Genomic DNA, 17,027 nt, shown 5'->3' on the forward strand with positions numbered 1-17,027 from the left:
GCTGGAAATCGGGGGCTGGGGCCCAAGAGTGTTCGGTTTCCTGGCATGTGACTCCGGGCCCCAGGTGTCAGATACCTGAGCCATGGCCTGGCCAGGAGATGCCAAGACAGGGCAGATCCTGGGCCCTGATGAACACTGCCATGGGGAGGCCAGGCCCCAATTCCTTTCTCTGTCTCGGGCTCCCTTGACACTGGCCTTGACATTGTCATCTTCTGTCCCTCTTCTCTGAGCCAGGGCTGAGACTCTGCCTTCTAGAACCTCTGCCGCTTACAAAGAGCCTGGTCCAGCAGATCCCGGCTTGGCAGGCCTGGGGTGGGGGTGAGGGGACAGAATTGGAGTGGGCCCCATCTCACATCCACTGCCTCCAGCAGCTGTCTCCCCCAATTCCGTCCTGCCCCCACTCTCCTTCTCTGTCCTTCTACTGTGCCCTGGGCCACCTTCTTCGGTGGTAAATGAACTTCCTCAGCCTTTTCCTTGGAAAACTTATCTTTCTCCGGAGGACTTCATCTCCAGGCTCCTCCCAGTACTGGGGCCTAGTAGAGGGCACTGGGGCTCAGTTTTCATTTATCTGCACAGACAGTGGCTGGCCCCTCCAGGGCTTGGAAGAGCTTCTTCCAGGTGTCTGAAGTCTGATATAATCCCCTCAAGTTTTCCTGTTGATTTTCTGTTTTGGGCTGGAGCTGACTCCGGTTGTCTTTGTTTGCTGAAGCCCTGGGCTCCCAAGTTGGTCCTTTTAAGTCTCGCTCATGTCTGGGAGCTGGGGAGGGCTTGTTACCCTGGGCCTCTTGATCTCAGCCATCATTTGCAGCCCAAGCAACCCTGTTTCAGTGCCTTCTCCTAAAGCAGGGAAAGAGAATGGGGGAGTGGGGTGTCCCTTCCTTTCTTTTCTTTTTAAAAAGATTTTATTTATTTATTTATCAGAGAGAGAGAGAGAGAGAGAACACACATGAGTGTGAGCAGGGGGAGGGACAGAGAGAGAGGCAGGCTCTCACTGAGCAAGGAGCCTGTTGCAGGACTTGATCCCAGGACCTTGGGATCACAACCCGAGCCAAAGACAGATGCCCAACCCACTGAGCCACCCAGGCGTCCCAGGAGGCTGAGGTCATATGCTGTGGAGACCCTTCTAAGAAGGAAAACCTCCCTGGATTTTGTAAGAGACGATGAGAGACCAGAAGCCGACCCGTAATTTCAGGGCCCAGTGCAAGATGAAAACATAGGGCCCCTTGTTCAAAAACTGTTCAGAATTTCGAGATGGCGAAAGCAGATTGTAAAACCAAACATAGGACCCTCCTCAACACAGGGCCCGGGGCTCTGTGGGACTGTAGAGGCCACGCTCCCATGAAGCTGGCCCTGGAGGTGACCTTTGATCAAGCAGTTTCAGAAGCGCCATGGGGCCCGAATCTGCTATTGGATGATATCATCTCTGGAGACAGTCACCACTGACTCATGCTGTGACATCAGCAGAGGCATTTCTCAGACTCACACTTGTCCAAGGAATCAGATAAGATACATGTTCTACGCATGGGCAGAAGCAGCGAAAACTTTGTCTGTGGGTTCCTTGTTAAGTTGCTCGCTAGGCCTGCTGCCACTGAAAACTAGGGCGTCCATTTTGGGATTGTGGCTGAATGTGGAAGAGCAAACATTTGGAAGCTTACCCCTCACGCTGTTCTCCTCTCACGCCAGGCAGGAGTTTAGCTAAATAAGACACAAGAAGTGAGCCTGGCTGTTGACAGAGTGATGTCCTTCTCAGAGGAGGGCAGCTACAGAGAGCGAGAGCGCCTGGGGTGCCCAGCATGGCGGCCGGAGGAGAAGCAGGCAGTGTTCGTAGACTGGAGAGTCCCCCTGGAGCATATGTGTGGCTAATGGAGGGTGGCCAAGGGCCGTGCTCAGCAGAGAAGGAATGGAGAGGAAGGGGGAACCACGGGGGAGGTGCTCAGTGCAGGCTGGGGGTCGACGAGGTTGGGGCAGCATTTCTTCTCTGCCATTCCCTCCTCCTTTCAGCGAGGATTTCCTGTGGGCCTCGCCTTCCAAGAACTGTGCTCATTGAAGGGGACACAGACCCTGTTCTTCACCTGGATCCATTAAATTCAACTCTCTGTGGCTGGGGGGGGGTGGTCTAAGCACCAATATTTTTCAAAAGCTCCTGAGGTGGTTCTCATGTTCAGCTGGGAACAGCCAGTCTGGAAGGAAGATGCGGACATGTTGATACGTGTTTCCACAGGTGTTCCTGTGATGTCTGCTGTGTGTCCAAGGAGCTTTCAGACCCAGAGAGAGCAGGATCTGCTGGCTGTCAACTCCGTGTTGCCATTTTCTCTCGTCCTCCTTAGGGCCTTTCAGTGGGGCCTGAGAACTGAACTCGTAACACAGATCAAGGGGAGAAGAACACACACATATTTATGTAAGCTTTATGCAACCCAGGAGCCCTGTAAGGAAATGAAGACCCCAAAAAGTGGCAAGTTGCGAGTACTTTTATGCCAGGTTGAATAAAGAGAGGCGATATATGGAGAGGCTCAAGAAGGATAAAAATTATTTTTAACAAAGTCTGTTGGTACAGAAGTCTCTCAGCTTTGACTCCCCATCGAATGTTCCTTTTCTCCTGGTACTGAGAGGACATTTTTCACATGGGAGTTTTGTCTCCCGTTTTCAGGGGAAGGAAAAGGGCGGGGGGAGACTAGAATACCCTTCTTGCATCTGTTGTTTTTTTATGTGAACCGAGCTCAAAATAATCTTAACGCCAAAGTGGCATATTTTGGGGTGGTGTATTCTGCCCCCTTCAATATCTGTTCCTGATTTCCTTCTTTATACCACCCGCCGATTTGGGAGGAACAATGTACTCCATCCCTCCTGATAGAGCCCGATCGGTCCTCTCCGTCTATCGGGAATTCTGTTGCCCATTTTCCCAGCCTCCTTTGTGGCCGGGGGTGGCCCAGTTCAAGGACATCTAAGGGGGAAGTCTGCTGAAGGAGTTTCTGGGACCGTCTTTGGTTTGTTTATAAACGAGGATGGACTAAGCCCTCTCCTTCTCCCTACTGCTTTTTCCCTGCTTTGAACATGGAGGGTCAACCATTGCTATCCTGTGACCATGAGGCAACAAAGCAGGAAGGAAAGGTCAAGAGTATCACTGAGAAATTGGCCTGAATATCACTGAGCCACTCAACCAACACGAGCAACCCCCTGCTTCTTTCCTTATGTGAGAAAAATAAACCCCTGCTTCAGTGATTTTCAACTTGGCTTCACATTAGAAGAGGGAAGGTCTTGAAAACTATTGGTGCCCACGCCCACCACAGAGATTCTGATTAACCTTGGCCTGGCCTGTGTCCAGTGGGTGGGGACTTTTAAAAGCTCCTTGGGTGACACTCCTGGCAGAAATCTCCTCTCAGGATCACTCCTTTGCTTGGGTTTTCTGTTGCTTTCAGCTGGGAGCATTCTTACCTGATACACTCACTTCCCCAGGATATCAGGAAAGCTATCCTAAGGGGCGACATCTGTGCTGGGTCTTCAAGGCTGAGTGCATCAGGTGGAGGAACAGAGTATGAGCAAGAGGAGGGGAGCATGAGAGGGTTTGGTTCTCCTAGACTGTAGAACGGAGGGGTGGAGAAAGGCTATGGTTAAAGTGGAAGGAGACCAGATCCTTGTGGATTGTTAAATTGGGACTTGATTTAGCAGTTAGTAGGTAAAGGGTTTTAAGATTAGTTTTGATGTTTCAATCACTTTCTGGTTGTGTGGAGGGTGCATTGGTGGAAAAAAGACCAGTTACTGGGACAGTCCAGGTGGGACGTGGTCAAGGCCTGAATGGAAGCTATGGTGCAGGACCAAAGGAGCTATGACTGGAGTGTTCCATTCCTTGCTGTGGCTTATGGGGTGCATGGGAAAACCCTTGGGCTGGGCCCAGGACCACTTTTGCCATTGGGTGCCTCCCTCTCCAATCCCCTTGGACCTTTGATTCTCTGGACCTCATGTTCTCTGAAATCCCTTCCAGCCTGATGTTCAGTGTGTCTGTGATGGTGGGGCAGGGAAGAGGTTGAGGCATGGCAGGGCCTGGCTCCCAAGTGCAGGACCTAGGAGAGACGCCCACCCTGGCTGGGCTGAGTTCCAGCTCCTCCCTCCAAGGGCAGTAACTCCATGCCTCTAAGATGTGACGCTGGAGGAGAGAAAGTAGGCCTCCAGGTCCCTACCTCCCTGATGTGGGAAGCACCCGCATAGAGAGGGATAATTGAAAGGAAAGGAGGAGGGTTAGCTACTTTACCCGTTATGTCAGCCAGGGACTCATCTAATGCCAGTTTACTGGGCAGTTTAGGCGGTGGGAGGGGGGTGGGCCACAAAGGCCTTTGCTAGAAAGTTCCTTGTGGGAAATAGCAAAGGGGGCATACACCCATCCATCTCTGATTTGTTCAAAACACACCTACTGGGATTCTTAGACATCGGGGATGCAGAGAGAGGTAAAATGTCCCCCAGACAATAGAGGAAGCCAGACTTGTGTACCTGATAGCTGAGGTGTGGGCTCTAGCTGCGGTGTTTGCAGAGGGCAGAGGAATCCGGAGGTCCGAGCAGTAGACTGCCTGGGCGGTTGGGGAAGGCGTCACAGAGCAGGTCACAGGTGAGGAATGGCCTTGCAGGATGAATAGGAGTCGACCAAATGGAAAAGGCTAGGAGGAAAAGCACTGTCGACTAAGCTAAGAGCCAGAAAGAGCAAGGTGTGTTCTGAGAATGGTTAGGAGCTCAGAGAGGGTGTATCTGGGATGTGTGGGTCCATTCTATCCTTCCTCTAACATTCACTGGGAATCCACTGTGCGGAGGAAATGCATGAGTGAGACACAGAGCAAGCAGCCTAGCAGGGGAAACGGGTGTGTAGCAGATAAATATAGCACTCTCGGTGCAGACAGAAGTCTTTAAAAGGCACCTATGGGAACATGAGGTCCACACTGGACAGCGGGGGTAGCTGGGAAAGAATCTGGGGAGAAATGCCACTACTTTAGCTGTGTGACCTTGGGCAGAGTATTTAAACTCTCTGTGCTGCAATTTTCCCATTTTAAAGTCAGGATAATAAAAATACCTACTGTACAGGGCTGTGTAATCTTTTAAAGATTAAAAGAGCTTATACATGTGAAGCCCTTACCCCAGTACCTGGAACACAGCAGACACTGCGTGAGTTAGCGGCTGTTATTAGTGGTGGAGGAGGGGGCATGAGGTAGGGGAGGAAGGTGATCTGGGGCAGTGGCCCCCTCAGGATTTCTAGAGAGGTGGGAACTGCTAGGGGTAGTAATGCCATTGGACGGGCACCAGAGGAGTTTTTCTTTCTTTTTTTTTTTTTTTAAGATTTTATTTATTTATTTGATGGAGAGAGAGAGAGAGACAGAGATCACAAGTAGGCAGAGAGGCAGGCAGAGAGAGGAGGAAGCAGGCTCACTGCCAAGCAGAGAGCCCGATGCGGGGCTTGATCCCAAGACCCTGAGATCATGACCTGAGCCGAAGGCCGAGGCTTAACCGACTGAGCCACCCAGGCACCCCAGAGAGGAGTTTTTCTTAAAGCCACCGTTTCCATAGTTGGTGCCCTTTTGATCTGTAATATTCGCAGTTTTCTAGCCTGCTTTTTTTCCATGGGAGAAAATGCCAACAGTCCCTGTCAAAGAATATGCAGGTTGAGGGGTGGCTACAGAACAGCACTGCTCTTGGTTCCCAGAAGGAGGTTCTGGTTCCCAGGCCTTGGCACTGGGCCCCTGGCTGGCTCAGCCCTTTCCCTCTGCAGCCCCAAATGGCCAGCCACAGGGCCGGGTGAGGGGCGGGCGGAGAGCGAGGGCCCCCTGGCAGTGCTCTCTGTTTCTTACCAGCTCAGTAGCTCTTGCTCAGTGCCTCTTTGTCTGCTCAAAGTCACCGCCCCCTCCCCACCGCTGCCACCGCAGGCCTGGGGGTGCCTGCCACCCAAACCCGAACCCCACTGCCAACGAAGTCAACAGCTCTTTTCTTCTTTGCACTTGGCCTGGGTGCGCCCTTCCTTCAGGAAGGAGGAGGCGAGGTAGGGGCAGCAGGGGGGTAAAAGAATGAATTGGAGGGGAGTAGGGACCCTGCTCCATCCGCCCACCACCCCCCACCCGTGGTCAGGGAAAGAGGCTCCATTTCTGGACGCCCCACCTCCTCATTTCCCACCACTGCCATCATCTCAGGAATGTATTCCCAGTTTATGACCCCACCCATGTTTGCTATCTCTGCCCACACGGTTTGTATCTGCGGCAAACAGGCCTCGCCACCCTGCCAGATGGAAACGCCAAGGCTGGGGAATGTGTCTATCTCAGCTGACTAAGGAGCTCCCAGAGGGCAGGAGAGCCTGTGAGAGTGGCTCCCTCTGTGTTCAAAACACAGTTCATAAAAAACAGAAAACGCATAATCTCACATTACACAAAGTTTGAAACTAGAGCTTGAAGAAGTTTGCCCCCAACCCCTCCATCCTAACACAAGGTCTGTTTTTATTTTGTTGAATTTCCACAGCCTGGTGAAATAGACATTCAAACACCATTCAGAGGTAGACTGGATGAGTAACAGGAGACACAGAGGACTTACTAGGTGCTAGGAATTGCTCTAAGTGCTTCACATTTAATCTTTAATGAGGTGGGCGCGATCATGATCGTCCCCATCTCCACTCAGAAACGTAGTAACTAAAAAAAAAAAAGAAGAAGAAGAAGAAAAAAAAAGAAACGTGGTAACTCAAACACAGGGAGGTTCAGTGACTTACCTAAGGTCACACAGCTGCTGAGGGCAGCTGGTGCCAGGATTTTTCTTATCATCACTGTCACTGCATATGCAGGCTTATAAAAGCTTTTATTATGGACAGTTTCAAACATAAAAAGGTAGAAAAAATAACATAAGGAATCTCATGTCCCCATCTCTCAGTGCCATTAATTACCACCTCATGGCCCACTTTATTCCCTGAAGTCCCTAAGCCCAGGTTATTTTGAAGCAAATCCAGTCAGCACATTATTTCCATCACGTATATTTTAATATATATCTCCAAAAGAAAAGGAAGACTTTTTATTTAAAAAAATCACCGCAAGACCATATCATACCTTAAAAATTATTATTCCTTAATATCATCGATTTGAATAGTCAGCATTCAGATTTCCCTGATAATGTAATACTTTTTTTTTTTTAAAGTTAGTTTGCTTGAATAGGAATCCAAATATGGCCTTTGGTAGATACGTTGCTTAATTTGTTTTAATCTGTAAGTCTTTTCCTCTCCTTTTTCCCTTCTAACTTATTTGTTAAGGAATTGGATGTTTGTTCTAGTTTCCCTTTTCCTTGATTTTGCTGTCTGTATCCCCAGGGAATACTCATGCTATATTTTTCCCCCTAATCTTTTCATATAACCTAGCAAACATTTTCCCAAACTGCTGTGCCATAACCATGCTATGTCATCCAATGGATATACTATCATATTTTTCTTTTTTTAAAAAAGGGTTTTATTGATTTATTTATTTGACAGAGAAAGGGAGAGAGATAGCACAAGCAGGAGGAGCAGCAGAGGGAAAAGGAGAAGCAGGCTCCCCACTGAACAAGGAGCCCTATGCAGGGCTTGATCCCAGGACCCTGGGATCATGACCTGAGCCAAAGGCAGAGGCTTAACCGACTGAGTCACCCAGGTGCCCCTCCATAATATTTTTCTTAGGCATTTAGGTTGCTTTCTGTTTTCCACTATTATAAAAAAACAACAACGCAGGAATGAACATTTTCTTACAGAGTACATAGGGTGTATCTCCTTAGAATATGCTAAGAGAAATGTAGTCATGGCTCTAAAGCTGGAGTGATTTCTCAGCCTCTTGGCACATATTACCAATTGTTTGTCCACAGGGTTGTGCATTCCCCAGCACCACATAAGAGTGCTGTCACTCATTCTGAACAGTACTTAGGCCTATTCATGGCTGAAGGATGTTTGGTAAAGACAGGGTAATTATGAGGGCAGAGAGCTAGAGAAGGAGTAAGATGATGACAGGGACTCAGGCTAAATTAAGCCAAAAGTGATCTACAGTTTACCACAGACCTAGAGTGAGTCAGAACTCTGTTCATTCCCATTGTGGAAAAAAAACAACAACTCGATAACAGGAGTTATTAATAGGGCATGGCATGTCGGGTAATCTTTCCGTTAGACTATGCATTAGTCAGGCCCTTATTCGAGACGTGGATCCAGAGGCAAAGATCCACAGAGCTCAATCAACTTGAGGGCTGATAGAAGAATTCCAGAGAAGAGTCAAAGGAATTAAGCAGGCTCAGTTAGTAAAAATAAGATCTTTTTTGCCTCAATGCTGGGAGGTTTCTGTAGAAAGACCAATACTCAGTTGTTTGCTTATGGCTTTAGAAGGCTGACTACAAAAAGGGGCTCCCATGAAGCAGGAGAAACCTTCATATAAGGTAGAAGTTTTTCAGACTCTGGGGTGGTTATTTAAGTCTTGGGATGAGCGCTCTTCAGCCACTGGCCCTGGGAATATTTGAGAAGCTTCCTGTTCTCCTGCTCTGAGTGGTTCAGGTTTCCACTTGCTTCCTACTAGGTGCCTCTGGGAGCCCACTCCAGGTTTGCGATGACTGTTTCCTGGCTGTCGCCTGGAGAAGGGCAGGTAAGGTCTCCAGGGAAGTGCTCCCCAGTTTTCCTGGGTCAGCATTCTCCCTTCTGGCCCCTCTCATTCATTCGGGGTGTGTTTACGGACTGTCAGTTGGCATGTCATGACGTCATCTGACCCTTCCCTTCGAGTCCTGCCATTCAGAGTGGACTTAGAAGCAGGTGGGGGCAGTGTAAATGACTCAAACAAGGCCTTTTTGGTGACATGGAGAGTGGGACTGACCCAGGAGACCTCAAGGCCATTTAGTTCCACCTCCTACAGTATAGTTTCCTACAATGCAACAGGTGCTTTACCTACATTCTTTTGAATTTGAGCAACCTTGGAGGTGGGGTTTCACAGGGGTAACATTGGAGGTCAAGATAAGTTATTTGCAGGGGTCATGCTGCTGGCGAAAGAAAGCCTATGTTAGGCTAGCCTGGTAATAAAATCTGTGCCCTTGCCTTTGGGGCGTGTGGCCGAGAAAATTGTGGCCCAGAGAGGTGGAGCCTTCCACCCAAAGCCACACAAGCTGACCAGAGACTAGAACTCGGGCTCCTAACTATTTATCATGGAGTCTTTGCAAGACATGTGGCCTCTTCTGATGCCTAATGTGGGGAGGCCGAGGATGTGGGCTGGCGGGCTGGCTCAAGTTAACTGAAAGGCGGCCAGGCTCGGGACAAATGCTGTCCATAGGCTGCATTCTCGGCCCTCCAAGCTCTGCTCCTAACCAATGTCATGAGAAGCCAGCTTCTACGAGGGCCTGGAAGGGCAATGGACCCGCCTAGTCTGTTTCTCGTGAAGCCAATAAATGGCCAGGGCAGAGCCAGCGAGGCGTAGTGAAAAAACTCTGACATGGGGTCAGAATCTCTGGGACCCAGCAAGAACCTATACCAAGTCACTTAAAACTCTGAATTTCCTGATCTCAAAACCAGGCAAGAGTAAACCGCGGATGCAAAAGCAGGAATTGTTACCCGCCAAAGGAATACCATCTAATACTAGTTTCGCGTGCTACTGAAACGTCTGGCCCGTCGCCCCAGTAAGGCCAAGACTGCAGCGAGGTAGGGGGAGACTACAACTCCCAGGAGGCACCGGGCGGACCCGTATGCGGGCAAAGGGAGAAACTACAACTCCCAGGAGGCACCCGGCGGGCCGGCTCTGGGCGGTGACGTTGCGGGGGCCGGCGCGGGGCGCTGATTCGGCCGGAGCTGCCAGCGGGGTGGTTGCTGCCGCGGGTTGTTACAGCTGCTGGAGCAGCACCGGCCCCGGCCCCGGGCACCCCTCCTGGGCCCTAGACGGCCGGCCCTGTACGGTGAGTCCGGGCGAGCGGCTTCGGGGTGGCCGAACCGGGAACCTCCTCTTGGGGCTAGAGGCGGGGCGGTAAAGAAGGCGGGGGCTGCTGGGGAAGCGCCGAGGCTAGAGGGGACCCGGGCATGGTGAGCGGAGGTGGGAGGGGGTGCATCAGCCGAGGGGCTGCATCAGCCGAAGGGATGCCCACAAGGGAGAGTCGGTGCGGAAGACCGAGTCTGGGGTATCGGGAGGAGTGCTTCGGCTGGGGGAGGGGGCGGGGAGAGGCTGGGCTTCGGGGATAAAGGTTTGGCTGCCTCCGGGGCTGGGTGAACGCGTGGAGGTGGGGGTGGGGCTACGGGCCGGGCCGGGCCGGGCTCCGAGTGCGAGGTCCCAGGCAGGGGAGCGGAGCGGGAGGCCCCTCTTTGGCTTGAGGTACCGCTCCGAAATCCCAACAATAGCATAGACTCCACCTCCTCGTTTCACCCCCTTCCTAGCTAGTGGGGGTTCGCCCCGGTACTCGCCGTCTTTCCATTCCCAGGGCTCTCGCCATTCTGGGAGGCTGGGCCAGAGCTGAGAGGTGTGCGACTGTGGCCCTGCGGGTTGGGCGGTGGGCAGACTGAGAATGGCATTGTGGAGTGCTGCCAGGGTCTCCACGTTGGATTTGGATGTTTTGTGCTCCTCATCTAGAAGGCGAAAGGCTTGCTGCTTAAAGGGCTGCCTTTACTTGGGGGAAAGAATGGGAAGCGCTCACCTGGCAGCTGTCCTGGGGAGCACTGTGGCCGGGCTTAGGTGCCAGACTGACAGGCTGGGCCGGGATATTTGTGTGCGGAGCCTGGCGGGGGCGGGGTGGGGGGAAGGAGTAGAAAAGAGCTACCAGCAAGAAAGTAGTTAACAGAACAGAGTTGCTGCAGGCTTTGGTTCGAGACAGGTTATGAAACCACATCAGGCCCTGCCATGGCAGCCACCTGCCAGCTAGGGCAACAGAACTTTTCGGCCTCAGCTGCTGTAGACTTACTCTGCCTCTGCCAGGTTCTTCTCCCTATTTCTTCCCTTTGGGTGAGGGGCAATTTTTTGTTTGTTTGTTTTTTATGAATGGAAGTGGTATTTACCCTTAGTCACTCAAACATCTTAGGAGTGCTTTCTGGCTGCCAGTCGTTTCCTTAGTTTCTTGATTTCTTCTGTCTTTTGGGAGGGTCTTCTGGGATTTCTGCTGCTGGAGCAGCTGGTGTTCGGTCTTCAGGAATACACTTCTGAGGGTACCAGTTAGGTCCTAAGTCTAGGCCCCTCCTAGACTCTTTGATCTTCACTGCATGCTCAGCAAGAAAGAAGTGTGGGGTGATCTGGGATTCAACAAAGCCATTGGTACTGCTGCACAAAATATGAGGGACAGCTACAGGTCTCTGCACTCCTACACCTTTGTCTATCTAGGTTAGGGAAAAGTGGAGAGGGACAGCAGTTTCTGATTAGACTTGGGGAGCTCTATGTCTCTCCTTAGTCAAAGTGCTTCAGAAGCCTTATTTATTAGCCAGCTCCCCACTGCCCCAGGCTTTTGCATAGTAAGCGTCCCAGGAGCCGTGTCAGGGCAACTAAAGCTCCAAGGCCCTGCGAAGGTAAACAACTAAGCTAGTCCCGGTTTTCTAGTTCCTTGGGTTTCTCTTAGGCCCAATTATCCAGCCTAATGGGCTGAGCTGATGGACCCTGGGAGCATTACTTCTAGGATGCACCCTGCACCATCTCACGCATGTTTGCATGTTGGGAAGGTGTGTTGTGGGTCCCGTTTCCCCTGAGGTCTCTTAGCTTGGAGCTCTCTGAGAAGAGGAAACTTGTTCTCATTATTCTGGAAGTAAGGAACTGATCCTTGAGAATCCTGGCTCCCACACAGGCTTGGCTGTGATCCTAGCCAGAGATAGATAGCAGCTGAATCTGAGGGGGGTTGTTGAAGCAGGGTAAGGGATATGGCCTTCTGGGTACTTTCTGGATACCCCCTTCCAGGACCCCTTTCTGCACCCCCAGGAAAGGTGGGGTTGTTACCATGGTGATGACCTAAGGTCTTTATCAGGCAGGACCCTCCCTCACCTAGGGAGGTGAGTCTTTTCCCCACCTCCTGCTGGTTCCTGGGCCCTTGGGGATCTGGGGACAGCTGAGCTCTAGACAAGGGGCTGCTCGTTCCCCTCCTTATGTGCATCCAGGAATGCAACTGGGTTGTATTGTTTCTGGAGCATCACGAGCAGCCCTCCTGGTTCCTTGTGCTGCAGGGCTTCTGCCACTGGAGCTGGGCAAGGGAAGGCAGATGCTAGGAAAAGAGGCCGAGATGAGGCTGGGCTGGGCAGGGAGGAAGGGGGGCAGGAGGCAGGCCACAGGTGTGGTGTTTGTGTCCTAGGGAGGGGCGTGTTGATACGGGTTTCGGGGACTTGAGAGCCGTAGATGTTGGCCACGTTCTCCATCCTCGCCCCTGCTATGGTGGGAAAAGGGCCCTGGTGGTTTGGCAGCAGAGTGGGTGGCATCACAAGGGTTAGGCTGAGTGGCTGCCAAATGGATGAAACATCTTGCATGGGTTGTTTTTGTGAAAGAAAGAGGCCTCCAAGTCTGGGCAGAGGTTGTCCCTAGTCTGTTGTCTTCACTTTTCTTCCTTCTCTCCCTCTTTCCACTCTGTCAGTTCTCCTGGGCCAGGGCTGGGAGAACCCCAGGATGGGAGAATGAGGGGAGAGGATAGAAGCAATGACCCCCAGAAACTGCACCTGCTGCTGCCTGTTCTCACGGGCTCCGCCCCCTTTTGTTCATTCTCATGGTGTGGGAGCTCAGAGGTAGGAGATGCCCCATATCAGGCCCTCAGCAAGACTGTCCAGAGCGCTTATGTTGCGTGATTCTGAGGGGCCAGGCCTCTTCTCCTCTCCCCGAGACCTTGTGGGAAGAGGGCCCTCATGGGAATGCTCTGGAAGATGAGATTGGGGAATAGGCAGTGGTTTCTTTGCCCTGGGCTGGATGCCTCTTGATGACCTGTCCACCCAGGCAGTCCCAGTGCCTGGAGGGGCACCGTCCAGATCTGCCGACGTGTGGGGCGGCCTGGTGCTTATCCCAGCCGAGCAGCGGGAAATGAATGGAGTTAAGTCCACACAGCCCTTCTTGGGCCTCTTCGCTGGAGAGTCAAAGCAGCAGAACGCCTGGAGTTCTTGGGGAGAGCAGAGCCTCCCTCCCTGCAGGATGTGGACGGTGTGAGGGGGCAGGGAAAGTGGTGTGACCTGTCTCACCTGTGCTGCTTGTTCGCAGAGCAGCGGCAAGAGAGGGGCAGCAGGATGAACGTGGGCACAGCGCACAGTGAGGTGAACCCCAACACGCGGGTGATGAACAGCCGCGGCATCTGGCTGTCCTACGTGCTGGCCATCGGGCTTCTGCATGTCGTGCTGCTCAGCATCCCCTTCGTCAGCGTCCCTGTGGTCTGGACCCTCACCAACCTCATCCACAACATGGTGAGGGCCTGCCTGCTGCCTGCCCAGGCTCTGGGGGCTGAGGAGGGGGAGGAGCCCCTTCAGCCGTGGGCCAGATGTCAGGGTGACGTGCTGACAACATCTGTCCCTGGACCCCAGACCCAGCTCTCCTCTCAGTCTCCCCCCAACTTCTGGGTTCCAGCCGTGTGCACTCTGAGGATGAAAATCTGCGGATCTGTGCACATCCCCAGGACGGGGTGGCTTGTGGACCTGGAGGGAGGGCCACTGGGAACTGAACTAAGGGCTCCAGAGAGTCCCCAGGACCCAGATGCCCAGCCTGGCACAGAAACGCCCCCTCCCAAGCCCAGATCTCCAGCCATCTTCCACTCCGGCCCCTCCGCTCCCGCTGCTTGCTAGCTTGTACTCTGGCAACCAAGCGGGGGCCATCAGCTCGTCCCCGCCCCTCCGGCGCAGGGAAGCTCGCACTAGGCCAGAGGGGCATTTCTGCAGCTAAGTTCTCCCCATGCCTTATCCTCATGCCAGGCCTGACCTCTCACCCAGTGGGTCCCCTTTGTCTCCTGCCAGGCTCCCAGCTGCTCCTTCCTGACCTCCAGCCCACAGCCCTCTGCCCCGCAGAGGGCAGCTCCACGTAATCCAGAGCCCACTTCTTTGACTGGGGTAGAGGAACTGAGCTGGAGGGCCTTTTGCTTTTTGTGTCCTCTAACGAAGGCCCCTCCCCGCAGGGCATGTACATCTTCTTGCACACGGTGAAGGGGACACCCTTCGAGACTCCGGACCAGGGCAAGGCGAGGTTGCTAACCCACTGGGAGCAGATGGACTATGGGGTCCAGTTCACAGCGTCTCGGAAGTTCTTAACCATCACCCCCATCGTGCTGTGAGTGCCCTGAGTAGAGAAGGACGCCAGCAGCCAGGCCAAGGCCTGGGGAACCCTGGGCCCTGCCAGGCTTCAATGTGCCCCCAGATCTGGCTTTTGGCATGGGAGTGAGCAGAGGAGGGGAAGTTGGAGTATCCCTGGGTCCTCTGCTGGGCTCGGGTCTTGCATCTCCCTGGCCCTGTCTTTCACCAAAATGGGCCTTCCTGCCTGCAGTGATGTCAGCCCACAGAGCTGGGGTCATGCAAGGGGATTGGGTTGGGAGGGACCTCTTTAACTGAGGCGATCTTGCCATCCTGCTTCTGTTCTGGGGGTCTTTCCCATGACTCCTTAGCTATCAGGGATCTGCCACTCCCCACCCAGGAGTGAGGGAAGAAGGGCTCCTCCAAACAGAGTCTTATGCCTCTTCCCAACCTTCCCACCCAGGTACTTCCTCACCAGCTTCTATACCAAGTATGACCAGATCCATTTCATCCTCAACACCGTGTCCCTGATGAGTGTGCTCATCCCCAAGCTGCCCCAGCTCCATGGCGTCCGGATTTTTGGAATCAATAAGTACTGAGGGCACAGCCCCATCCCCTGCCTGGCTGGCGGGGGAGGGTAGAAGCCTGTGCTGTGATGCTGAAGACAGATGGAGCCTCTGGATCCTGCTAGAGATGGGGGTCGAGCCTCTGGGCCCTAGTTTGCCCCCTCACTTCCCCTGGTAGCCGACTTGAAGTAGCTTGTAGTGGGGTTCAGGTGGGCCCCCCCAGGTCTCTGACCCTTTCTGATATTTTTGATCTTTTCTTTTTGCCTTTTGGATAGAGACTTCGTGGGGGCAGTCATGGAATGGGCTGGGCTTCCAGCTGAATGCAGATCTGTGAGGTTGGGACAAGAGAAACCCCTGCTCACTTGCTCATCCTCAGACTGCTAAAGCACTTTAACCCCTGCAAGGGGAGCAGGGGGGACGGTACAGCTTCTAGATGGTTTTACTTTAATTCTTAAGTCTTTAGGATGACACTCAGTGCGTGCTTGTACATGTAAAAGCAAGCGCGTGATGGTGCCCCATCCCTCCGGGTGGAGAACTGTCTATTGAGTCTTGTACTTTTGGCAGCTCCCCTACAACCCACCCTGGGTACTGGATTGGAGTGGGGAGGGTCAGGAGAAGGCGGGTGGGGCTGGGTGTGGCTGGCCTGGTCCCAGAGGTGAGGGGCCCCTGGCCGCTCTCATCTTAGCCCTGGTGGAGGTGGGGAGGGTGGTTGGGGCAGGGTGGGGATGGTGAATTGAGACTTGGAAGAAGGGGCCACATAGCAGCAGAGACTGGTGTCAGGGAGGAGGATGGGGATAGAAGCCGGACCTAACCTTGGTCTTTGGGAAGTGGTCAGGTTGGGGGCAGGCTCAGAGAGTTAATTTCCCCATGGCCTGGTGGTGATAATAGGCTGGGAGGCTGTGGGGGGTCTAGAGCTCCTGAGTTAGCGTGAGGGGTGGGGAGGGGTGGAAGAGGCCTGTGAGTCATGGGTCAGCACGGGTCCAGTTTGACACTGCCTTGTGCAGTGGTGTGAGGGGCATGGGGGAACTGGGACATGTGAGTGGTCGGGCCCTTTTGCAGCCTCCACCTCGTAACCTCCTCATGCAGTACCTGTGGGGCTCTGGGGCCACCCCTGAATGGGGTGGGCGGGCCACAGAGTGGTCCCTGCCCAAGCAGAATAGCAGAAGGAGTCCGGAGTGACCCACGGGTGCTGTCTCCTCAGCCTGGGGGGTGGGAGATGCGGGGCAGGAGCCTAAGTGTGGACTGGAGAGGAGCTGCCTTTCACCCTTTCCAATCTGGCCAGGGTCTGTGTTACTTTTGAAAAGGAGTGGGTGCCCACGCCCCCGCCCAGGCCCCTGAGGGAGGAGGGAAGCTCATTGGTCCCGTTTCCTGCCTCCTGGTTCCCCTGCTCCCCACCCCATGTATCATAGGGAACTTTCACCTCAAAATCTTTCTAAGCAATGTGTGAATAGGATTTTTACTCCCTTTGTACAGTATTCTGAGAAATGCAAATAAAGGACAATGTGTTCCTGTTTCCCCTGAGTCTGACCTCTGCTTCCTGGAGGGCCCCGGGGGAAGGGGCAGGGATTTGGGCCGAGGCACCCACTGAGGGCAGTGTGGGAGTGAAGGGGACTCTCTGCCTAGGCTCTGGGACTGCCCCTCTTCCTGGTGCCCTCCCCTGACAGCGCCAGCCTGAGGGGCTGGGAGGGAACTGGCAGAGGCAACAGCAGGCCAGAGGGCAGAGTTCTCTGTGACCTGGCATGGCCGTTCTTCTGTCTGAACTTACACCTCTAGTCTCCTGGGGCTGGCTGAGATGGGCTGTGCTGGCAGAGGGATGGCTCGTGCTTGGCCAGGAAGGGGGTCAGTGATTCGTGAATGAAGATGGAGTCCCAAGGGGTGCCCAGTCCTTTCCTCAGGATGCCCTCCCCTGTTCTCACTTCTCTTCCCTGTGAGGTCTGCATTTCCTCCTGGCCTTTCCATCTTCAGGGGATCGGTGCTTCCTCTCCTCTTCTGGAAGCATCCGTGGGGTAGGGAAGATGTAAGCTTCTAGGTCTTGTTTAGGCTCACGGGTCCAGGAAAGGAGGGAGTCCTTTAGTGAAGGAGCTCTGGTCTTTGAGGTTCTGGACCTTTCGTTGTGCGCTCTGCAGTGACCTGTGCTGGTCCCGAGACAGGTGTGAAGCCCCAGGTAGAAGGGAGGAGCCGCCCTGGACGGTTGGGGCCCCTGCCTGGCACTGCCAGTGGCAGTGTGCTTGGAGTGGGTGTTGGGAAGAGTGCAGTGTCTTTGCCCAAGTCCACCGAGTGAGGCCTACACAGTGCTGGGGGTAGCCAGTTGG

General features: G+C 53.5%; 1 protein-coding gene across 4 annotated transcripts; it reads left to right on the top strand.

The window, feature by feature from the left end:
- The first annotated feature begins 9,741 nt into the window (after positions 1-9,741).
- ORMDL3 (ORMDL sphingolipid biosynthesis regulator 3) lies at positions 9,742-16,228 on the top strand. 4 transcript variants are annotated; one of them, XM_047708048.1, is made up of 4 exons: positions 9,742-9,891; positions 13,142-13,336; positions 14,038-14,189; positions 14,613-16,228. In XM_047708048.1, the coding sequence occupies exons 2-4, from the start codon at positions 13,163-13,165 to the stop codon at positions 14,746-14,748; spliced, it is 462 nt and encodes a 153-aa protein (XP_047564004.1). In that variant the 5' UTR covers positions 9,742-9,891; positions 13,142-13,162; the 3' UTR covers positions 14,749-16,228. The 4 variants fall into 4 exon arrangements, with proteins under 4 accessions (XP_047564004.1, XP_047564005.1, XP_047564006.1 ...); XM_047708049.1 differs by having other exon boundaries at positions 9,754-9,891; positions 13,137-13,336; XM_047708050.1 differs by lacking the exon at positions 9,742-9,891 and adding an exon at positions 10,203-10,301 and having other exon boundaries at positions 13,137-13,336.
- The last annotated feature ends 799 nt before the right edge of the window (positions 16,229-17,027 follow it).

The sequence above is a fragment of the Lutra lutra genome, chromosome 16 (genome assembly GCF_902655055.1).
Source record: "Lutra lutra chromosome 16, mLutLut1.2, whole genome shotgun sequence".
Classification (NCBI taxonomy): domain Eukaryota; kingdom Metazoa; phylum Chordata; class Mammalia; order Carnivora; family Mustelidae; genus Lutra; species Lutra lutra.